Source organism: Pleurodeles waltl, chromosome 2_2, assembly GCF_031143425.1.
Source record: "Pleurodeles waltl isolate 20211129_DDA chromosome 2_2, aPleWal1.hap1.20221129, whole genome shotgun sequence".
NCBI lineage: Eukaryota > Metazoa > Chordata > Amphibia > Caudata > Salamandridae > Pleurodeles > Pleurodeles waltl.
In genome coordinates this window covers 621,204,967-621,229,911 of record NC_090439.1, presented here as the reverse complement: position 1 = coordinate 621,229,911, position 24,945 = coordinate 621,204,967, and the positions used below count along the sequence as shown (strand labels likewise).

Genomic DNA, 24,945 nt, shown 5'->3' with positions numbered 1-24,945 from the left:
TGGTATGACTTCCTGTGAATCAAATACTGCATTCACCCATGCTGCTCTTGTGGGCTGAGCTTAGTTGAATTTGCCCTGTAGGTGCACTTTGCCAGGGAAGCTCTTCCTGACCGCTCAACAAACATCCGTAAAGTACTATATGGCCATAAATCTAAAAAAAAGGCTGCAGGTGGATAAAAGTTATAAACATACACCTGAAGTGAAGACCAATTGCAATTACAGTAGAAGCAAACAAATCTGAGCAGCCCTTATAGTTTCCATTTTATAGAAAGCTACAACAAATTACAGCAGTTCCCTTACACTGTACAGAATACATGATTCCAGACGGATACTTCTAACCACAGATTCCTCACCGTGCAAACACTCCCAGGCACCATACTGGATCCAGGGATTTTCCAGCAATCCTCACACGCATTAGTAGGTAGCTCTAATCCTAGTCCTTCCCACCCTGGATGTGACTCCTGGGCCTCTGATAGCTACCACCTCCATGCTTTGAAGTTGATTCCTTTCTTTCTGTGTCTTCAGGTTGATCGACTTCATTTTCCGAAAATGTAGCCGGTGTGCAAGGTGCACATCCCCTCGAAAAACAGAATTCAAGCTGTGTAAGAAGTGTCACTGGCAGATGTCTGTGGCTGACCTTCACGAGGTCTGTCTCTGGTGTTTGGACTTCAAGCATCATTCAGTGTTGCGTGACTCGTGTAAAATGTAAACGAAACTGAAAGCCAACCAACCACAAAGACAAAGTATATGTTTGACACTGAAGAAAGCCTGGTTAAAGTCGAGTGCATGGGCGTGCACCTTAGGCCGATCTTGTGACTGTCCTTAATCAAAGTCAAGATCTTCAAGCAGGTCAAAGTAGTCCAAGTAATACAGCAAATAAAGAACGGCTCTGCGTCGTCTGCCACTTCCACCACTCTGAGTTGTGCAATAGACCAGCTGCCTATAGGCTGCAAACTTGGTCTCTGACGACAGAACCTATTCTACCGACTCTCCAGTTCATCCCAACTTCCCCGGTCCTGCAGCTGTGCCGCAACAGATATCGAAATTCAAAGAGGCAATGGATACAAAGTTTTGTACCCAACCAGATCCACCATCTGGAGTACCTTCGGTCCCTACGGATCCGAGGTGTCCTCGAGTTGGTTTACAGCTGGCAGACAAATCTCCGACTGAGGCATTCAACCTCCGCTCGAGGTCAACCCCTACTTCAAACACGGCATGTTGCCCGATGCCGTAACCCTGTGTGTCGACGCTGGCTCTGACGCCGCCAGAGGGGAAGCTAATAGTACTTTTCGACTCTGGAAGGTATCTGTAACCTCTCTCTATCCAAGCGGAACCACCACATAAGCATCCTCATTCTGATCCTGGGATGTTTTCACAATATGATGATGATAACAATGATGGCAGTCAATGATATGATGATCAGAATGCTTTCCTGGACTTGCTACAACACCCAACATGGTGTTAGTGTTGTAATGATCCTGATTATAAGTTTACAATACAGGACCGGGATGTTCACAAACGATATCAAGATTTTTATTGAAAGGACTACCACTAATATCTCTGTGTGTCCCAGAAATATTTTTTATATACTGTGCAAATAAGACCAGTGTGCTGAATATTGTTCTGCTCCTACAGAACTAGCTGGTTTGTTTTTGGCAAGCAACTCTAAAAGGTGCTTTTTACCCACTAAAGCCAAACATACCTAACAATTCAGACTGCCCAGATTGGTAGTCACCTCCTTCCCTGCAAACTCCTTGACCCGCTTGGCATCAAATGTCGATTCCCAAAGCCTTGAACGTCAGCGACCACAGTGCATTAATGGACCGCCCTCCTCCACATTACGTGCTGATAACAACAAAACTCTCCACCTGTCTGTGGCATACCTGGGCATCATCTTTGGACAATAAACATCTCTAGGGAAACCCTAGGTGTTGGTTCTCTTTTGCGGGGGATAAATAATATTGCGCAGCACTACCTATGAAGCAGACCATAAATATTTGAAAAACACGTCTGCCAATACACAGTGCACTTGCTCTCTTCTTTTTCATGCATGTGCCGTTTGAGAAGGAAACTGAATGTTTATTTGACCGGCCTGACTGTGGACCTAATATTCAGATAGGCTACAACAAGACAGAAGAGGAGGGTCTGCAGTGGCTCAGCTAAGCATAGGACGCACTTGCTCATTGCAGCTGAAGGCAGGTAAAACTCAACTGTTGGATCTTTCTATGGCCCAAAGCTTAATGTCACCTCCCAAGCTAATGAAAAGCCCACCCTGATTTTCAGGAGTGCGGTAAAATTGCCAAATTCTGCTGTGATTTTTTTTTTAGCCCCTCTCCATTACAGGCACTTCTTCTTGGAGAAAACTGCCAATTACGGTTGCTGTTCTCTTTAATGCCAAGCCATTATCCACAACTCTTGATTGGGTCTGTCCTTTACAGTTACTTTGGCTGACATCCCCTGTCCACAGCCTTCCATCAGGGAAGATCAAACTGCCTTTATGCAGAAAGAAATTCAGTTCAGGGGAAAAAGTCATTTCACTATAGGATGCTTGGAGGGGCACGAGGGCAACAAGGACTCACACATGGCCTGGGCATGCAGATCATTCCCTAAGCTACAGTGGCCCAAAGTCCAGGTTTTCTATGCAACCTTTCCTTCTTGCAAAGATACTCACAGTATCCCTCTCTATCAGTCCTTCTGGTGAGTTCAAGATAACTTCTCTTAGGAAGCAAGACTCTGGGTCCCTGTTTCTGAATCTGGCAAAGAGGAGTTCCCAGTCAGTAACTGGAACTTTTGAACTCCGAATTCTTGTTGATACATCTAACCGCATATTCCTTACGTTTTGAAATTTCCTAGGCACCAGATTGTATCTGAAACTTTTTCAACAACTGGTCCTGCACACCGGTAGGTGGCGCCATTGGACTTCATGGAGAAGTGACATCCTCTTGGATATGACCAGTAACATTTTACATGCCTTTCTTGAATAATTCAGGAATGCGTTCGCTCAAATGAGACATGATGGATAGGACAAAACTAAGTACGTATTGTCTACTAGTTGACACAAAAGGCTGCACGGTTCATGCCATTGACACCACTGGAGCTGCCCTTCAGACAGCATCTGTACCATGGATGACACAAACCAAGACCTTTAGCTGACAGAGTCCTCTACCTGACCTGTGGGAGGTAGTTTTTCCTACCCTACCCTAGGTTCAAAGCAGTGATGTATGCGCCATCTTTGAAGTGGGATTGTTCTTGAGATGAGGTGGAAATCATGCACCTTTGGTCTCTGATGGCATAGTCACCATGTCAGTGTTCTAGAACCATATGCTCTTCAATTGGCCTTGATGGCCTTTCTGATGTCCAAGAGGGGGAATTGGTCTGCGTTTTGATAGAAAATATAAAAACCATATGGTACTTCAACAGGCAGGGTAGTGTGGCATCACAGTTTCTGTGCCAACAGGTGCTGAGGCTCTAGTGATCTCCCTGACAGCCAATCATTTGGTGGATTTGCTAAATGCAGGGCAAACAAGCTCTGCAGACCTCATCTGGTGGACCACCAATGGCTTCTGCACCTGGTAGTGTTTCAAGGTGTCTTCACCCAGTGGTCGGTTGCCACTACCGGCAACACACAGTGGTGTGACCACTGGGTGCTGGTGTTTCCACCTGACTGCTCACATGTACTTAATCCTGTGTTCTTTATCATGCCGCAGTTTAACTGGTCCTCATGTTTTTTTGTGAATCTCCAGATTTTGGTAGGTGGCACACCATTTTTGGTCTTCTTAGCCTCAAAGGGAAAATGAGTGTGGCATCCCCGCTAGAGAAAAGGAGAAAAGATGGGTGTCTCGCACTCCTCTTTATGACGAGGTAGGCTCTTCAGGTTTAGTGTGTTATGAATATGACAACCCTTCCAAAGAAACTGTTCTCTGCAGGGGTTCTATGTATATGCATGAATCTTCACTGCAAATTCTTGACACTGTAGACACATGCGGCTGTTGCTATTTTGCAATAAAAGGTTAATTATTAACTGCAATCAGCAAATAAACCTTATGTATCAGAATGGTGAAATGTATGGTAAACTCAGCAGTCACTATATAGAAACTGATGGACATTAGAAAGCCCCAAAGCATTTTACATTACACACCCCTACTATCTGTAATAAATTAGTGTAATCCCTATCTAACCCCTTTATATATGCTTGTTATCAGTTTAATAATTATTGTATTGGTTGATGATTAGTAATCTCCCTAGCTAATTTATGTCAAGCCATTTAACTATCCCTGCATACTTTTGTTGGGTCTGCAATTGGATAATGGCACTCCAGCATCGCCCCTCAAGCAATTACTCTCTGTGTCAACTCCTCCCAAATTCCAGGTCTCTTTATGTCCTTCCAGCCCAGTTATTTTCTATGGAGAGGGGAGGGAGAGTTGCTGTGCTCTCTTTTGTGTCCAGTTTGTAAAGAATGAACAATGTCTCTGTCACGGATGGACTTAAAAGTCAAGACAAGGGTGTCCAAGACTTCAACAGGGGGTGACCAAAAGAAAGGGGTCACAAAGACTCCCCAGGGGAAGGCTGATGAGACAACCAAAACTAAAAATAGTAAAGAGTCTTCTACAGGCCCCCAAAAACCTGCACAGGAGGGTGGGCCCAGAGCCTCTTCACAAAACAATGGGTACAAGGGTAAAAACTTTGATCCCAAAAAGGCCTGGTGTCATAGCTGTAAACAGCATGGACACCAAACTGGAGACAAGGCCTGTCCCAAGAAAGGTTCCACTCCAAACTCCCATCCAGGTAACACTGGTATGGCTAGTCTCCAAGTGGGATCAACAGTGTGCCCAGAGCAAATCAGGGTCCACACTGAAGCTACTCTAGTTTCTGAGGGTGGGGTGGATTTAGCCACACTAGCTGTCTGGCCGCCTAACATGCAAAAATACAGACAGCAACTCTTAATTAATGGGACTAGAATAGAGGGCCTGAGGGATACAGGTGCCAGTGTCACCATGGTGACAGAGAAACTGGTTTCCCCTGGCCAATACCTGACTGGAAAAACTTACACAGTCACCAACGCTGACAATCAGAGAAAAGTACATCCCATGGCAATGGTTACTTTAGAATGGGGAGGGGTCAATGGCCTGAAACAGGTGGTGGTCTCCTCAAATATCCCAGTGGACTGTCTGCTTGGAAATGACCTGGAGTCCTCAGCATGGGCTGAGGTAGAACTAAAAACCCATGCAGCAATGCTGGGTATCCCTGAACTGGTGTGTGTGAAAACAAGAGCACAGTGCAAGGCACAGGGTGAAAAAGTAGAGCTGGAGTCTGGAAAAATGGCCCAGCCTACCAAAAGAACAGGAAAGTCAGTTGGGAAACCAACTGCAACACAGCAAAAGAAAGGGAACCTCTCTTCCCAGGAAGAAGTTCTGCCCTCTGAGGGAACTGAGCCTTTGGAGCTTGAACCTTATCAGGTTGAGCTCTTAGGCCCAGGGGGACCCTCAAGGGAGGAGCTGTGTAGGGGACAAGAAACCTGTCCCTCTCTTGAAGGCCTTAGGCAGCAAGCTGCTGAAGAGTCCAAAAGCAAGAAAAATGGAACACATAGGGTCTATTGGGAAGATGGACTCCTGTACACTGAGGCCAGAGACCCCAAACCTGGTGCCACTAGGAGAGTGGTAGTGCCTCAGCTGTTCAGAGAGTTCATCCTAACATTGGCCCATGACATTCCCCTTGCTGGACATTTGGGACAAACCAAGACGTGGGAGAGGTTAGTCAACCACTTCTACTGGCCCAATATGTCCAACATGGTTAAGGAGTTTTGCCTCTCCTGCCCCACCTGTCAAGCCAGTGGTAAGACAGGTGGACATCCAAAGGCCCCCCTCATTCCACTTCCAGTGGTGGGGGTTCCCTTTGAAAGAGTGGGTGTGGACATAGTTGGTCCACTAGAACCTCCCACAGCCTCAGGAAATATGTATATCCTGGTAGTAGTGGATCATGCTACCAGGTATCCTGAAGCTATTCCCCTTAGGTCGACTACTGCCCCTGCAGTAGCCAAGGCCCTCATTGGTATCTTTACCAGAGTGGGTTTCCCTAAGGAGGTGGTGTCTGACAGAGGTACCAACTTCATGTCAGCATACCTAAAACACATGTGGAATGAGTGTGGAGTGACTTACAAATTCACTACACCATACCACCCACAAACTAATGGCTTGGTTGAGAGATTCAACAAGACATTAAAAGGCATGATCATGGGGCTCCCAGAAAAACTCAAAAGGAGATGGGATGTCCTCTTGCCATGTCTGCTTTTCGCTTACAGAGAGGTGCCACCGACGGGAGTAGGATTCTCACCCTTTGAACTTCTGTTTGGTCATCCTGTAAGGGGACCACTTGCTCTTGTTAAAGAAGGCTGGGAGAGACCTCTCCATGAGCCTAAACAGGACATAGTGGACTATGTACTTGGCCTTCGCTCTAGAATGGCAGAGTACATGGAAAAGGCAACCAAGAACCTTGAGGCCAGCCAACAGCTCCAGAAGTTTTGGTATGACCAAAAGGCTGCACTGGTTGAGTTCCAACCAGGGCAGAAAGTCTGGGTTCTGGAGCCTGTGGCTCCCAGGGCACTCCAGGACAAATGGAGTGGCCCTTACCCAGTGCTAGAAAGGAAGAGTCAGGTCACCTACCTGGTGGACCTGGGCACAAGCAGGAGCCCCAAGAGGGTGATCCATGTGAACAGCCTTAAGCTCTTCCATGACAGGGCTGATGTGAATCTGTTGATGGTAACAGATGAGGATCAGGAGGCAGAGAGTGAACCTCTCCCTGATCTTCTGTCATCAGACCCAAAAGATGGCACAGTAGATGGAGTGATCTACTCAGACACCCTCTCTGGCCAACAGCAAGCTGATTGTAGGAGAGTCCTACAACAGTTTCCTGAACTCTTCTCCTTAACCCCTGGTCAGACACACCTGTGTACCCATGATGTGGACACAGGAGACAGCATGCCTGTCAAAAACAAAATCTTTAGACAGTCTGACCATGTTAAGGAAAGCATCAAGGTGGAAGTCCACAAGATGCTGGAATTGGGAGTAATTGAGCGCTCTGACAGCCCCTGGGCTAGCCCAGTGGTCTTAGTCCCCAAACCTCACACCAAAGATGGAAAGAAAAAGATGAGGTTTTGTGTGGACTACCGAGGGCTCAATTCTGTCACCAAGACAGATGCTCATCCAATTCCAAGAGCTGATGAGCTCATAGATAAATTAGGTGCTGCCAAATTCCTAAGTACCTTTGACTTGACAGCAGGGTACTGGCAAATAAAAATGGCACCTGGAGCAAAAGAGAAAACAGCATTCTCCACACCTGATGGGCATTATCAGTTTACTGTTATGCCCTTTGGTTTAAAGAATGCCCCTGCCACCTTCCAAAGGTTGGTGAATCAAGTCCTTGCTGGCTTGGAGTCCTTTAGCACAGCTTATCTTGATGATATTGCTGTCTTTAGCTCCACCTGGCAGGATCACCTGGTCCACCTGAAGAAGGTTTTGAAGGCTCTGCAATCTGCAGGCCTCTCTATCAAGGCATCCAAATGCCAGATAGGGCAGGGAACTGTGGTTTACTTGGGCCACCTTGTAGGTGGAGGCCAAGTTCAGCCACTCCAACCCAAGATCCAGACTATTCTGGACTGGGTAGCTCCAAAAACCCAGACTCAAGTCAGGGCATTCCTTGGCTTGACTGGGTATTACAGGAGGTTTGTGAAGGGATATGGATCCATTGTGACAGCCCTCACTGAACTCACCTCCAAGAAAATGCCCAAGAAAGTGAACTGGACTGTGGAATGCCAACAGGCCTTTGACACCCTGAAACAAGCAATGTGCTCAGCACCAGTTCTAAAAGCTCCAGATTATTCTAAGCAGTTCATTGTGCAGACTGATGCCTCTGAACATGGGATAGGGGCAGTTTTGTCCCAAACAAATGATGATGGCCTTGACCAGCCTGTTGCTTTCATTAGCAGGAGGTTACTCCCCAGGGAGCAGCGTTGGAGTGCCATTGAGAGGGAGGCCTTTGCTGTGGTTTGGTCCCTGAAGAAGCTGAGACCATACCTCTTTGGGACTCACTTCCTAGTTCAAACTGACCACAGACCTCTCAAATGGCTGATGCAAATGAAAGGTGAAAATCCTAAACTGTTGAGGTGGTCCATCTCCCTACAGGGAATGGACTTTATATTGGAACACAGACCTGGGACTGCCCATGCCAATGCAGATGGCCTTTCCAGGTTCTTCCACTTAGAAAATGAAGACTCTCTTGGGAAAGGTTAGTCTCATCCTCTTTCGTTTGGGGGGGGGGTTGTGTAAGGAAATGCCTCCTTGGCATGGTTGCCCCCTGACTTTTTGCCTTTGCTGATGCTATGTTTACAATTGAAAGTGTGCTGAGGCCTGCTAACCAGGCCCCAGCACCAGTGTTCTTTCCCTAACCTGTACTTTTGTATCCACAATTGGCAGACCCTGGCATCCAGATAAGTCCCTTGTAACTGGTACTTCTAGTACCAAGGGCCCTGATGCCAAGGAAGGTCTCTAAGGGCTGCAGGATGTCTTATGCCACCCTGGAGACCTCTCACTCAGCACAGACACACTGCTTGCCAGCTTGTATGTGCTAGTGAGAACAAAACGAGTAAGTCGACATGGCACTCCCCTCAGGGTGCCATGCCAGCCTCTCACTGCCTATGCAGTATAGGTAAGACACCCCTCTAGCAGGCCTTACAGCCCTAAGGCAGGGTGCACTATACCATAGGTGAGGGTACCAGTGCATGAGCATGGTACCCCTACAGTGTCTAAACAAAACCTTAGACATTGTAAGTGCAGGGTAGCCATAAGAGTATATGGTCTGGGAGTCTGTCAAACACGAACTCCACAGCACCATAATGGCTACACTGAAAACTGGGAAGTTTGGTATCAAACTTCTCAGCACAATAAATGCACACTGATGCCAGTGTACATTTTATTGCAAAATACACCCCAGAGGGCACCTTAGAGGTGCCCCCTGAAACTTAACCGACTGTCTGTGTAGGCTGACTAGTTCCAGCAGCCTGCCACACCAGAGACATGTTGCTGGCCCCATGGGGAGAGTGCCTTTGTCACTCTGAGGCCAGTAACAAAGCCTGCACTGGGTGGAGATGCTAACACCTCCCCCAGGCAGGAGCTGTGACACCTGGCGGTGAGCCTCAAAGGCTCACCCCTTTGTCACAGCCCAGCAGGGCACTCCAGCTTAGTGGAGTTGCCCGCCCCCTCCGGCCACGGCCCCCACTTTTGGCGGCAAGGCTGGAGGGAACAAAGAAAGCAACAAGGAGGAGTCACTGGCCAGTCAGGACAGCCCCTAAGGTGTCCTGAGCTGAGGTGACTCTGACTTTTAGAAATCCTCCATCTTGCAGATGGAGGATTCCCCCAATAGGGTTAGGATTGTGACCCCCTCCCCTTGGGAGGAGGCACAAAGAGGGTGTACCCACCCTCAGGGCTAGTAGCCATTGGCTACTAACCCCCCAGACCTAAACACGCCCTTACATTTAGTATTTAAGGGCTACCCTGAACCCTAGAAAATTAGATTCCTGCAAACTACAAGAAGAAGGACTGCCTAGCTGAAAACCCCTGCAGAGGAAGACCAGAAGACGACAACTGCCTTGGCTCCAGAAACTCACCGGCCTGTCTCCTGCCTTCCAAAGATCCTGCTCCAGCGACGCCTTCCAAAGGGACCAGCGACCTCGACATCCTCTGAGGACTGCCCCTGCTTCGAAAAGACAAGAAACTCCAGAGGACAGCGGACCTGCTCCAAGAAAGGCTGCAACTTTGTTTCCAGCAGCCTTGAAAGAACCCTGCAAGCTCCCCGCAAGAAGCGTGAGAGTTGCAACACTGCACCCGGCGACCCCGACTCGGCTGGTGGAGATCCAACACCTCAGGAGGGACCCCAGGACTACTCTGATACTGTGAGTACCAAAACCTGTCCCCCCTGAGCCCCCACAGCGCCGCCTGCAGAGGGAATCCCGAGGCTTCCCCTGACCGCGACTCTTTGAATCCAAAGTCCCGACGCCTGGGAGAGACCCTGCACCCGCAGCCCCCAGGACCTGAAGGACCGGACTTTCACTGGAGAAGTGACCCCCAGGAGTCCCTCTCCCTTGCCCAAGTGGAGGTTTCCCCGAGGAATCCCCCCCTTGCCTGCCTGCAGCGCTGAAGAGATCCCGAGATCTCTCATAGACTAACATTGCGAACCCGACGCCTGTTTCTACACTGCACCCGGCCGCCCCCGCGCTGCTGAGGGTGAAATTTCTGTGTGGGCTTGTGTCCCCCTCGGTGCCCTACAAAACCCCCCTGGTCTGCCCTCCGAAGACGCGGGTACTTACCTGCAAGCAGACCGGAACCGGGGCACCCCCTTCTCTCCATTCTAGCCTATGTGTTTTGGGCACCACTTTGAACTCTGCACCTGACCGGCCCTGAGCTGCTGGTGTGGTGACTTTGGGGTTGCTCTGAACCCCCAACGGTGGGCTACCTTGGACCAAGAACTGAACCCTGTAAGTGTCTTACTTACCTGGTAAAACTAACCAAAACTTACCTCCCCTAGGAACTGTGAAAATTGCACTAAGTGTCCACTTTTAAAACAGCTATTTGTCAATAACTTGAAAAGTATACATGCAATTTTTATGATTTAAAGTTCCTAAAGTACTTACCTGCAATACCTTTCAAATGAGATATTACATGTAGAATTTGAACCTGTGGTTCTTAAAATAAACTAAGAAAAGATATTTTTCTATAACAAAACCTATTGGCTGGATTTGTCTCTGAGTGTGTGTACCTCATTTATTGTCTATGTGTATGTACAACAAATGCTTAACACTACTCCTTGGATAAGCCTACTGCTCGACCACACTACCACAAAATAGAGCATTAGTATTATCTATTTTTACCACTATTTTACCTCTAAGGGGAACCCTTGGACTCTGTGCATGCTATTCCTTACTTTGAAATAGCACATACAGAGCCAACTTCCTACACCTACCTCCTCCTATACTTTTTTGTGCGAGGCCGGATGACCCTGCAATTTTCATCACTGAATATCGCTCTCTGGACACCAGAATGAAAGATTAATCTCTGCTGTGTTTCAGTTATTTTTGTTTGTGCGACTAATGTCAACCAGCTTGTAAAATAATATGACAAACTCTCACACTCTTAGCTATCATCGCCTTTTATAATGTTAATTGTCCAGGCTCTAGGGTGTTACATAAACCCCTAAAAAAGTTAGTGCCTCTCATGTGGGTCACACAGTTAGGCCAGATTTGTATGTAACATGTATGTATTATCAGGGAAGCCTTGCCACACATGTCCTTCTAGATGGGCGCCATAAAAATACACAAAGCGTATCAGGAAAGATAAGGAGAGCATACCCAGGGAAACACGTAATGATGTTACTCCCTCTGAAGAAGAATTGAGCCAGAAAAATTGCAATAAGTATTCTGTATACTTCAAAGGGGCCATCTTTCTCCTTTTCTCCACAACCTAGAGTCTGGTTATATCAAAGAGCATTTTTTGCCTTGCCTGTGAGAATATTTGTTTTTTCAGACTGGTCACCTTTCTGGCTGCGCAGGTCTGAATCCTATGAAGCTTGTGAATAATATTTTCAAGGAGAGCTAAATATAGACAATTACTCTAGTTAGTCCTGGAAAAAAGCATATGTCGAGATGACTGTGGCATGTGTCGAGATGACTGTGGCATGTGTCGACTTTAGCATGAGGAAAATGTTTTTCCTAATTGAAATAGACTGAAAAAAGCGAGCGATTTTATTCACTTGGGCCTCAGATGAAACGTCTTTATTCAGTAGAATACCCAAATGACTTGAGCTTAACAGCATAAGTCTGCAGGAGGCCTAATGAAAGAGGCCTCAGGAAGTAGGCCAAATGGATTTTTGCCACAATTTTTTGTCTTTTTCCCCTTATGGGCACCAGTTCCTTAGTATTCTCATTTAGTTCGAAAAAGTGATGCTCATTCTTTGTTGTATGCACTAAAGACACCCCTGGAGACTGAGAAGAAATTGAGTGGTAATTTGATAAAGTCTGACAGTGAGCTGTGTGCCATATGGCAGTATGCAACGACCAAAGTATTGCACCAACTATGTCTGGTTTGAAATTTATGTTACTAAATAATAGTGAAAGTGAAGAATGCTGGGCCACTGCAATGCAACACAATGACGATAAATTGAGTAGGAGACACAGTCCGAGAACAAGACCGCTTAAAAATACATTTGTATCACTCACTTTCTCTATAAAGTGTTATAACCCCCTATGCAGAGTGCTGGATTTAAAAACAATAAATACATGTCTAAGTGCCTGCAGTGCTGAACTCGGGAAGTAAGGTCCGTCAGGCAAATAGGCAAGTTTTTTTTTTGTTGCATGTGCGAACCTCACCTGCACTGTCATTTACTGAACACCCATTACTTCCATGCTGTTCTCCTTTTACAAATGATGGTTCTGTCTGTATCCTCCTATCGAATACAGAATGGATGTTTTAAGGAGCACTCACATTGGATGGGCTGTGCTGATATAGCATTTGTCACTATGGATTGGTTAAGAGAAAAATCTAGTCAGTGTACCCCTGTTCGTCATTATTTAGGTAAATTCCACAATTGTAACTTGTGTATTGGAAACAAAACGTGTTTTGAGTAACAGAGAGCCTCTGTATTGTTGTATTTATCCTTTTTACATTCTTTTGTAGTTTGTTTCCATGTACACTGTAAATGAAAACAAATTTGCTAAAATGTTGCCATTTTTTACTCGCACACTTCTTTTTAAGTCCTCGCATTTCAAAATAACTCACATTGATACTTTTATGGTCTAGATTCTGCTCAGTGATGAAACCTGCATGATAAAAGAAACATTGCTGAAAAGGGCACATTTGGAAATTATAGTGGCATATCTAAATTTCACACTCATGACAGGAAGCCTTTTGTCTGTTTAAACTGGTTTGAGCTATGAGATAATATATAGATTTCGGCACAAGTACAGAATACAGTTCATTTGGTTTCAGGACTTGGTGAAATGTCCTTTAATGTCTGGGCCAATTTGATGGGGGGATTAAGGTAATGTTTGGACAGAGGGTTGCCCTCAGAAAAGTTCTAAATTTTTGCCTATAACAGTCCTGCTAATATTGAGCACTCTACATTTTCAGAGTGATATTATTGGCAAAAGTTTGACTAGATGGCCATTGTAGTCTATGGTCCAATGCACATAATCACGAGAAATGTGCGTGAGAAATTACTACTCTCGAAGGGTCCTTCCCACAGTAAAGGAGCCAAGGAGGGCTAGATTTTTAATCCCAAAAAATGTCTTGCATTTAAGACATTTCTGCATTATTTATGCAACCGCTTTCTAAGTACAGCACAAGTTACTCGAATCCTGCTTGTACAAGGATGCAGAAAATGGAAAATGTCCTATCCACCCTATGCTAGCAACATATAAAGCTACCAGCGCAGCCTAGCAAGCCTCTTATCCCGTGACTGATTTTTCAGCATTCCAATATGTATTTTCTTCTTATCTCGAATCAGGTCAATCACGTGGTTATTCCCAGAAAAAAATGCTAAAACTAAACTAGTGTGATGCTTCTCATTTATTGCCCCATGTCTTCGTAATTGCCAGGGGTGTAGCTTGGTCATTATGATTAGTGGTGAGGTGGTGTGAGCTTCAGATTATCTAACAATGCCACAGGTTAAAATACATTATACAAGAAGTAAAGTAGGAGGGAGGCCTTAAGTAGTAGTAGGAAGGGAGACGAGTGCGGATTGTGAGGGATAGTTATAACTCATTATTTGTAAAATAACCATTTTCAAGACCTTAAAAACAGAGACAAGTGTGTGTGTGTGTGTGTTTTTGTTTGCATGCGTAAAAATACTGAAGTGAAATCTGCCAAACACCTCACCATACTCGACTTAAAGTACCTGTTCCCAACTACTCAATAAAGGAATACATTGATTGTGGCAGTATAACACTCCAAACACCCCACTGAAGGTGCGCCCTTGGTAATTACCTCCCCCCTTGTCTGCAAAGCTTCCAACCTCAAGTGCTTTAGAGCAAAACTTAAAATTCATTTTTGTTATGCATACCAGACAGAACCTAAGTCCAACCAGTAGAGACACCCGCCACTATAAATTAAAGCCAAGACGGTCTGATTCTTTGCATTGTGAACAGTTATTATGTGATGATAAGGATCACTTGTGGTCCTGTTATCAGATTTAATTAAAATGATTATTAACTGTAAGAGACCCTCCTGTAAACAGCTACCTCAGGAGCAGTGATTTTAGCATATGCATTATGTTACATTTGTATAGGCTAATGAATATTTCTCAAGGCAATTTTACTGAGAGCACAGAAAAGGTGGTCAATGGAATACTTGCAATAAGTTTACCCACTGGCAGTCTCTCATTACCTCATCCCAGTCCATCTTTCTTTTGCCCACCAAGCCACCTCACTTTGGATCCATCCGTACGCATATCTGTATTTACTCATCTCTAACAGGAACAGCCCAGCCCAAACTCCTAGGCAGTTACTCCTTCAACCGGAACAGAAGCACCCCAAGACTGGCTTTAACCTTATTGGGGCCTATAAGCAAGGTGTAGCTCGATTCCAGTTATACATTGAGCACACGACCCACGACTGAGTATACCCTTGCCACTTAGGGCATTACACACAAATGGTGATGGAAGAAATGCTTCCACTAAGTTTTACCACTGGCCATCACTTTGTGTAGGTTGCCAACCCATCGTTCTTTCTCCTCCCAACCCCTGCATGCCACCTCAGTTTGGACCCAGCAAAATGCAAATCAATCTTCACCCTGCTCTAATAGGAACAGTCCATCCCAAACATTGAGGGCAGGTCCTCCCTGAAGCGGAACACAAACAACCCAAGAATGGCTTTGCCCTGTCGGGGGCTCATTACTCAGGTGTAGTTTGATTCCAGTGCACAGGGATCACAGGACCCCCGTTCGGACACTCCATTGTTTCTTTAGTCATTACATCAAACACTCATAAGGCAATGGGAGAAATGTTTGCTATAAGTCTGACCATTGGTAATCGCTCAGGGTAGTATTTCAACTCATTATTCTTTTGAACACCACGTAACTGAGAGCTAGTGATACAGTCCAACTCAGAGCGCCATACCTTCTCCACTTCATTCGACCTCTCTCTTGAGTGAGCGCCTGAAAGCAACTGAGGTAATGCAACATGTCCTTGACAAATAAAATAAACTTAAATGTTATGTTTTATTTTTTATATAGATATGGTATCCTAATTATATGGTCTTTGATTGTCTTTCAGTTGGATCCACGAATAATACATCCTTTTTTGGCAGAAGGTCGACAAACTATTGCCAAATTAGATAATCAGAGTATGAAAGCCATTAAAGGACTTGAAGATAGGCTCTATGCTCTGGATCAGATGATAGCCAGCTGCAGCAGGCTGGTGAATGAACAAAAAGAACTTGCTCAGGTATTTATGTTTCCTTTATCTTTGAATAAAGTACTTGGAATGTGTGTAAACACTTGATAGTAATCAAAACCATGTAACTATACAGATTGCATGGACATAGACCACAACCTTAATGAGGCACTTCTTATCACTTTGCAAGTACTGCACACTTGTATAGATTTACCCCACCTTATATTGGAATTCTTTATTATTAGATCATTTCTAGCTATGCATCCTTCTGTGCACTGTTCTGCCTTGATGCTGTAACTATCTCTGTGTCATTATAAGGCCTACGTATGGCCATTCGAACAACATCACTGCTATAAATGTCATTGTTTTGTTTTGCAATTTATATTATTTATTTTTTCGTTTACATTAAAGGGACTGTTTGTAGTTTGTGTATAGTGCACATCTAGCAGTCGGATGTGTTCACCATATTCCAGAGAATTATGAAACAGGAGCATCTCATATTGGGTGGTTTAAGTGACAGAGCGTGATGTGTGTGTCTTTCTGTGGGGCTTGTTGAGATAATTTTACTAAATGACAGGATTTGATGATTGGTACAGTAGTAATATAATTAGAAGAATGTTAGAAGATTCACACTATAAAGTATGAAGACTGATGCATCATCACAGTCTTTTAGTATCATTGACTTTTTAATTTGGACTGCAGGGGTCAGCCGTTTTCATCAGAAAGACTGGACATTAACAGTCTTGGTGGTTCACACAATATGCCTGATACCTCTTCCTCAGGACCGCATGCTGCAAGCCCGGCTTGTGCCTGTCCACGGATCGTGCCGAAATGTGTTGTGCTGTTGATTTCCTGCTGTTTGCCCAATGAACTGCTGGCTGACTCTCCAAATTTAACCCCAGACTCCAGGCCCTACGGTAGCCTCCTGTCTTCTACTGTGAAAAAACACAGCTGAAACTGTTTGTTATTTAGCCCCTGAGAGTGGGGCCCGTTGACTGATTTTTTTTGATCAGTAGGCCATGGAGGCTACACTTTAACTTCCTTGGACCTGTTAAAATAGAGCTTATCAAGGACCTTTGTTGAGCATACAGTAAGAAACTAAAAGCTACCTTGGCAGTAGTCATATTGCTACCTTTTTCTCTGTCTTCTTGTGTAAAGAAATGGCTCCCTGTTGCAGTTACCCCCCACTTTTTGCCTGATACTGAAGCTGACTTGACTGAGAAGTGTGCTGGGACCCTGCTAACCAGGCCCCAGCACCAGTGTTCTTTCACCTAAAATGTACCATTGTCTCCACAATTGGCACAACCCTGGCACCCAGGTAAGTCCCTTGTAACTGGTACCCCTGGTACCAAGGGCCCTGATGCCAGGGAAGGTCTCTAAGGGCTGCAGCATGTCTTATGCCACCCAAGGGACCCCTCACTCAGCACAGACACACTGCTTGCCAGCTTGTGTGTGCTGGTGGGGAGAAAATGACTAAGTCGACATGGCACTCCCCTCAGGGTGCCATGCCAACCTCACACTGCCTGTGGCATAGGTAAGTCACCCCTCTAGCAGGCCTTACAGCCCTAAGGCAGGGTGCACTATACCACAGGTGAGGGCATGGGTGCATGAGCACTATGCCCCTACAGTGTCAAAGCAAAACCTTAGACATTGTAAGTGCAGGGTAGCCATAAGAGTATATGGTCTGGGAGTCTGTTAAAAACGAACTCCACAGCTCCATAATGGCTAAACTGAATACTGGGAAGTTTAGTATCAAACTTCTCAGACTAATAAACCCACACTGATGCCAGTGTTGGATTTATTAACAAATGCACGCAGAGGGCATCTTAGAGAGCCCCCTGTATTTTACCCAATTTTTCAGTGCAGGACTGACTGGTCTGTGCCAGCCTGCTGCTGAGAGACGGGTTTCTGACCCCATGTGGTGAGGGCCTTTGTGCTCTCTGAGGACAGAAACAAAAGCCTGCTCTCGGTGGAGGTGCTTCACACCTCCCCCCTGCAGGAACTGTAACACCTAGCAGTGAGCTTCAAAGGCTCAGGCTTCGTGTTACAATGCCCCAGGGCACTCCAGCTAGTGGAGATGCCCGCCCCCTGGACACAGCCCCCACTTTTGGCGGCAAGTCCAGGAGAGATAATGAGAAAAACAAGGAGGAGTCACTGGCCAGTCAGGACAGCCCCTAAGGTGTTCTGAGCTGAGGTGACTCTGACTTTTAGAAATCCTCCATCTTGTAGATGGAGGATTCCCCCAATAGGATTAGGGATATGCCCCCCTCCCCTCAGGGAGGAGGCACAAAGAGGGTGTAGCCACCCTCAAGGACAGTAGCCATTGGCTACTGCCCTCCCAGACCTAAACACACCCCTAAATTCAGTATTTAGGGGCTCCCCAGAACCAAGGAACTTAGATTCCTGCAACCTAAGAAGAAGAGGACTGCTAAGCTGAAAAACCCTGCAGAGAAGACGGAGACACCAACTGCTTTGGCCCCAGCTCTACCGGCCTGTCTCCCCACTTCTAAAGACACTGCTCCAGCGACACTTTCCCCAGGGACCAGCGACCTCTGAATCCTCAGAGGACTGCCCTGCTCTAGAAGGACCAAGAAACTCCAGAGGACAGCGGCCCTGTTCACCCAAGACTGCAACTTTGTTTCCAAAGGAGCAACTTTAAAACAACCACATCTCCCGCCAGAAGCGTGAGACTTGCTACACTGCATCCGACGCCCCCGGCTCGACTTGTGGAGAAACAACACTTCAGGGAGGACTCCCCGGCGACTACGAGACCGTGAGTAGCCAGAGTTGCCCCCCCTGAGCCCCCACAGCGACGCCTGCAGAGGGAATCCCGAGGCTCCCCCTGACCGCGACTGCCTGACTCCCAGATCCCGACGCCTGGAAAAGACTCTGCACCCGCAGCCCCCAGGACATGAAAGATCAGAACTCCAGTGCAGGAGTGACCCCCAGGAGGCCCTCTCTCTTGCCCAGGTGGTGGCTACCCCGAGGAGCCCCCCCCCCTTGCCTGCCTGCATCGCTGAAGAGACCCCTTGGTCTCCCATTGACTCCAATTGAAAACCTGACGTGTGTTTGCACACTGCACCCGGCCGCCCCCGTGCTGCTGAGGGTGTACTTTCTGTGCTAACTTGTGTGTCCCCCCCGGTGCCCTACAAAACCCCCCTGGTCTGCCCTCAGAAGACGCGGGTACTTACCTGCTGGCAGACTGGAACCGGGGCACCCCCTTCTCCTTTGAAGCCTATGCGTTTTGGGCACCACTTTGAACTCTGCACCTGACCGGCCCTGAGCTGCTGGTGTGGTAACTTTGGGGTTGCTCTGAACCCCCAACGGTGGCCTACCTTGGACCCAAACTTGAACCCCGTAGGTGGTTTACTTACCTGCAAAAACTAACTAACTCCTATTCCCCCTAGGAACTGTGAAAATTGCACTGTGTCTAGTTTTAAAATAGCTATATGTGATTTATGTGAAGGCTGTATATGCTATTTTGATTATTCAAAGTTCCTAAAGTACCTACCTGCAATACCTTTCATTTAAAGTATTACATGTAAAATTTGAACCTGTGGTTCTTAAAATAAACTAAGAAAAGATATTTTTCTATACAAAAACCTATTGGCCTGGAATTGTCTCTGAGTGTGTGTTCCTCATTTATTGCTGGTGTATATACAACAAATGCTTAACACTACTCCTTTGATAAGCCTACTGCTCGACCACACTACCACAAAATAGAGCATTAGTATTATCTCTTTTTGCCACTATCTTACCTCTAAGGGAAACCCTTGGACTCTGTGCATACTATTCCTTACTTTGAAATAGTGCATACAGAGCCAACTTCCTACATTGGTGGATCAGCGGTGGGGTACAAAACTTTGCATTTGCTGGACTACTCAGCCAATACCTGATCACACGACAAATTCCAAAAATTGTCATTAGAAATTGACTTTTGCAATTTGAACTGTTTTTCTAAATTTTTAAAAGTCCTGCTAGGGCCTTGTGTTAGTCCCTGTTAGCATTTCTTTTAGAGTTTAAAAGTTTTGTGAAAGTTTGAATTAGGTTCTAGAACTAGTTTTAGATTCTTAAAAAGTATTCCAACTTTTAGAAACATAATGCCTGGTGCAGATGAGAATGTGGTGGAACTCGCCCTCACACCTTACCTCCATCTTAAGATGAAGGAGCTAAGGTCTCTCTGCAAAATAAAGAAGACATAAAAGACACAGCCAAGAGGCAATTCAGACTAGGTCCTATCACTGTGGAAGTGGGTCAGTCCCCCAGCGGGAAGGACCTGAACAGGAGGATGTAAGGCAGAGTAGGCCCTGCAACAAACCAGCCTATTTCCTCTACTCTTCCTCGCCTGACAGACTAGGAAGACTCTCCCAGCTTTGGCTGAGTCTCCTGGCCTGTGGGCTGGGGGGGGGGGCTTGTGTAAAGAAATGGCTCCCTGTTGCAGTTACCCCCCACTTTTTGCCTGATACTGATGCTGACTTGACTGAGAAGTGTGCTGGGACCCTGCTAACCAGGCCCCAACACCAGTGTTCTTTCACCTAAAATGTACCGTTGTCTCCACAATTGGCACAACCCTGGCACCCAGGTAAGTCCCTTGTAACTGGTACCCCTGGTACCAAGGGCCCTGATGCTAGGGAAGGTCTCTAAGGGCTGCAGCATGTCTTATGCCACCCTAGGAACCCCTCACTCAGCACAGACACACTGCTTGCCAGCTTGTGTGTGCTGGTGGGGAGAAAATGACTAAGTCGACATGGCACTCCCCTCAGGGTGCCATGCCAAGCTCACACTGCCTGTGGCATAGGTAAGTCACCCCTCTAGCAGGCCTTACAGCCCTAAGGCAGGGTGCACTATACCACAGGTGAGAGCATGGGTGCATGAGCACTAGGCCCCTACAGTGTCTAAGCAAAACCTTAGACATTGTAAGTGCAGGGTAGCCATAAGAGTATATGGTCTGGGAGTCTGTCAAAAACGAACTCCACAGCTCCATAATGGCTACACTGAATACTGGGAAGTTTAGTATCAAACTTCTCAGAATAATAAACCCACACTGATGCCAGTGTTGGATTTATTAAAAAATGCACACAGAGGGCATCTTAGAGAGCCCCCTGTATTTTACCCAATTGTTCAGTGCAGGACTGACTGGTCTGTGCCAGCCTGCTGCTGAGAGACGAGTTTCTGACCCCATGTGGTGAGGGCCTTTGTGCTCTCTGAGGACAGAAACAAAAGCCTGCTCTGGGTGGAGGTGCTTCACACCTCCCCCTGCAGGAACTGTAACACCTAGCAGTGAGCTTCAAAGGCTCAGGCTTCGTGTTACAATGCCCCAGGGCACTCCAGCTAGTGGAGATGCCCGCCCCCTGGACACAGCCCCCACTTTTGGCGGCAAGTCCAGGAGAGATAATGAGAAAAACGAGGAGGAGTCACTGGCCAGTCAGGACAGCCCCTAAGGTGTCCTGAGCTGAGGTGACTCTGACTTTTAGAAATCCTCCATCTTGCAACCTAAGAAGAAGAGGACTGCTAAGCTGAAAAACCCTGCAGAGAAGACGGAGACACCAACTGCTTTGGCCCCAGCTCTACCGGCCTGTCTCCCCACTTCTAAAGACACTGCTCCAGAGACGCTTTCCCCAGGGACCAGCGACCTCTGAATCCTCAGAAGACTGCCCTGCTCTAGAAGGACCAAGAAACTCCCGAGGACAGCGGCCCTGTTCACCCAAGACTGCAACTTTGTTTCCAAAGGAGCAACTTTAAAACAACCACATCTCCCGCCGGAAGGGGGAGACTTGCTACACTGCACCCGACCCCCCCGGCTCGACTTGTGGAGAAACAACACTTCAGGGAGGACTCCCCGGCGACTACGAGACCGTGAGTAGCCAGAGTTGCCCCCCCTGACCCCCCACAGCGACGCCTGCAGAGGGAATCCCGAGGCTCCCCCTGACCGCGACTGCCTGACCCCCAGATCCCGACGCCTGGAAAAGACTCTGCACCCGCAGCCCCCAGGACCTGAAAGATCGGAACTCCAGTGCGGGAGTGACCCCCAGGAGGCCCTCTCCCTTGCCCAGGTGGTGGCTACCCCGAGGAGCCCCCCCCTTGCCTGCCTGCATCACTGAAGAGACCCCTCGGTCTCCCATTGATCCAATTGAAAACCCGACGTGTGTTTGCACACTGCACCCGGCAGCCCCCGTGCTGCTGAGGGTGTACTTTATGTGCTAACTTGTGTCCTCCCCGGTGCCCTACAAAACCCCCCTGGTCTGCCCTCCGAAGACGTGGTTTACTTACCTGCAAGAACTAACAATTACTTACCTCCCCTAGGAACTGTGAAAATTGCACTAAGGGCCTGATTCTAACTTTGGAGGACGGTGTTAAACCGTCCCAAAAGTGGCGGATATACCACCTACCGTATTACGAGTTCCATAGGATATAATGGACTCGTAATACGGTAGGTGGTATATCCGCCACTTTTGGGACGGTTTAACACCGTCCTCCAAAGTTAGAATCAGGCCCTAAGTGTCTAGTTTTAAAATAGCTATATGTGTTTTACTTGAAAAGTATATATGCTATTGTGATTATTCAAAGTTCCTAAAGTACTTACCTGCAATACCTTTCATGCAAAGTATTACATGTAGAATTTGAACCTGTGGTTCTTAAAATAAACTAAGAAAATATATTTTTCTATACAAAAACCTATTGGCCTGGAATTGTCTCTGAGTGTGTGTTCCTCATTTATTACCTGTGTGTATGTACAACAAATGCTTAACACTACTCCTTTGATAAGCCTACTGCTCGACCACACTACCACAAAATAGAGCATTAGTATTATCTCTTTTTGCCACTATCTTACCTCTAAGGGGAACCCTTGGACTCTGTGCATACTATTCCTTACTTTGAAATAGTGCATACAGAGCCAACTTCCTACATTGGTGGATCAGCGGTGGGGTACAAGACTTTGCATTTGCTGGACTACTCAGCCAATACCTGATCACACGACAAATTCCAAAAATTGTCATTAGAAATAGATTTTTGCAATTTGAGCTATTTTTCTAAAAAATGTTAAAGTCCTGCTAGGGCCTTGTGTTAGTCCCTGTTAGCATTTCTTTTAGAGTTTAAAAGTTTTGTGAAAGTTTGAATTAGGTTCTAGAAATAGTTTTAGATTCTTAAAAAGTATTCCAACTTTTAGAAACATAATGTCTAGTGCAGATGTGAATATGGAGGAACTCGACCTGACACCTTACCTAAATCTTAAGACGAGGGAGCTAAGGTCACTCTGCAAACTAAAGAAAATCACAATTGGCTTAAGACCCTCCAAACAACAGCTCCCGGAGCTTTTGGCAGAGTTTGAAAAAGCCATCCCCTCTGAGGATGACAACCCAGAGGATGAGGATAGTGAACTGGAGGAGAATTCCCTCCTTCCAGTCCTAACTAGGGAACCCAGGGACCCTCAATCCCTGATTCCAACTGTGTGAGTCAGAGATGCAGCTTCCCTCACAGGAGGGGCCAGCACCTCTGAAATCACTGAGGATAGCCTCAGTGAAGATGACCTCCTGTTAGCCAGGATGGCCAAAAGATTGGCTTTGGAGAGACAGCTCCTAGCCATAGAAAGGGAAAGACAAGAGATGGGCCTAGGTCCCATCAATGGTGGCAGCAACATAAATAGGGTCAGAGATTCTCCTGACATGTTGAAAATCCCAAAAGGGATTGTAACTAAATATGAAGATGGTGATGACATCACCAAATGGTTCACAGCTTTTGAGAGGGCTTGTGCAACCAGAAAAGTAAACAGATCTCACTGGGGTGCTCTCCTTTGGGAAATGTTCACTGGAAAGTGTAGGGATAGACTCCTCACACTCTCTGGAAAAGATGCAGAATCCTATGACCTCATGAAGGCTACCCTGATTGAGGGCTTTGGATTCTCCACTGAGGAGTACAGGATTAGGTTCAGGGGGGCTCAAAAATCCTCGAGCCAGACCTGGGTTGATTTTGTTGACTACTCAGTGAAAACACTGGATGGTTGGGTAACTGGAAATTAAGTGCATGACTATGTTGGGCTTTATAATTTGTTTATGAAAGAACACATTTTAAGTAACTGCTTCAATGAAAAGTTGCATCAGTATCTGGTAGACCTAGGACCAATCTCTCCCCAAGAATTGGGAAAGAAGGCGGACCATTGGGTCAAGACTAGGGTAACCAAAACTTCCACTGGGGGTGACCAAAAGAAAGGGGTTACAAAGACTCCCCAGGAGAAAGTGGGTGACACTAGAAACAAAGAAAAAGAGTCCTATGTAGGCCCCCAAAAACCAGAACAGGTGGGTGGGCCCCAAGACACAACCCAAAACAAAGGTGGGTACCAGGGTAAGAACTGGGATGCCACTAAGGCATGGTGCCATAACTGTAGACAGACAGGGCACCACACCAAGGACACTTCTTGTCCCAAAACAAACCCCCTAGCAAAATCCCAGGGGGGACCAGTGTAGCCATTGGGGATGACTCTTCAGATGAGGAGGTCTTCATAGCCTTCAACTGGAAAAAGGGCCCAGCAGGTGAGTTGGAGATTCCAGAGGGAAGTAGACACTTCCACCACCTACTGGTGAATGGAATCCCAGCCACTGCCCTGAGAGACACTTGTGCCAGTCACACTATTGTGCATGACAGGCTGGTGTTCTCAAACCAGTACATCCCAGGTGAGACTGCCAGAGTAAGAGTTAGCCCAGACAGGGTCACTGATAGGCCTGTGGCTTTTGTGCCCATTGAAGTGGGTGGGACTTTTAGCTGGAGCAGGGTGGTAGTCAGTACAGACCTCCCCCTTGATTGTCTCCTTGGAAATGACTACCCAGAGGTTAGTCAGAGCCCAAGAGAGGAACTGGTCCAGTGCCAGTCCTCTCCCAAGGATTCTGGAGGTGCTGCCTCTGCAGTAACTCGAGTAGGCCCCAGAAGAAAAAGAAAAGAAAACAGTGTAGGAAGGGTGGACAACCTTTAGCCAAGGTTCCAGCAAGCCAAGGAGAATCTGCTCCAGTAGGGGAGAACTCCACAAGTGGCACTGGTAACGTCCAACCTGACCCACAAGAAGTCCTGGCTAGTCAGGAAACTGTTAAGCCTGAGTGGGTGGCTCCTCAGCTAACAGAAGAAAGAGTGGTAGAAGGGTGTTTACTACAAGATGTGGTAACCCCCCACTCTGATACAGCAGACAGGCACCCTGAAAGGCAAAGGCAAAGGCAAAAGGTCAAGGGGTAACCATGCCAAGGACGCATTTCCTTACAACAACCCAATCAGCTGTCTCCTCACTGCTCGCTAATGGGATCCACTCACCAAGATTCCCCATTGGACCTTGCTCCCTCTAACGTTTATCTCTTCCTCGCAGGGCTCACTGGTCTTGGCAAGCAGCCAGGCGCTGGTGCTCCAGGCAGGTGGCTTTGGATTCCCTAGGTGATGTTCCCTTACCCAGCTGGGAGACTAATATGACTTGGCCCCCTGTTCTAGACATATGCAGAAGTCTTGCAGAGCTTCTTGTCGAACGACCTGAATGGC

General features: G+C 46.8%; 1 protein-coding gene across 4 annotated transcripts in view; it reads left to right on the top strand.

The window, feature by feature from the left end:
- Window positions 1-24,945, top strand: part of RB1CC1 (RB1 inducible coiled-coil 1) — a 486,536-nt gene that overhangs the window by 97,593 nt on the left and 363,998 nt on the right. For all 4 annotated transcript variants that reach the window (XM_069220165.1, XM_069220164.1, XM_069220163.1 and 1 more), the window contains exon 7: window positions 15,313-15,483. In XM_069220165.1, the coding sequence (XP_069076266.1) occupies window positions 15,313-15,483 (171 nt within the window). The remainder of the gene's footprint in view (window positions 1-15,312; window positions 15,484-24,945) is intronic.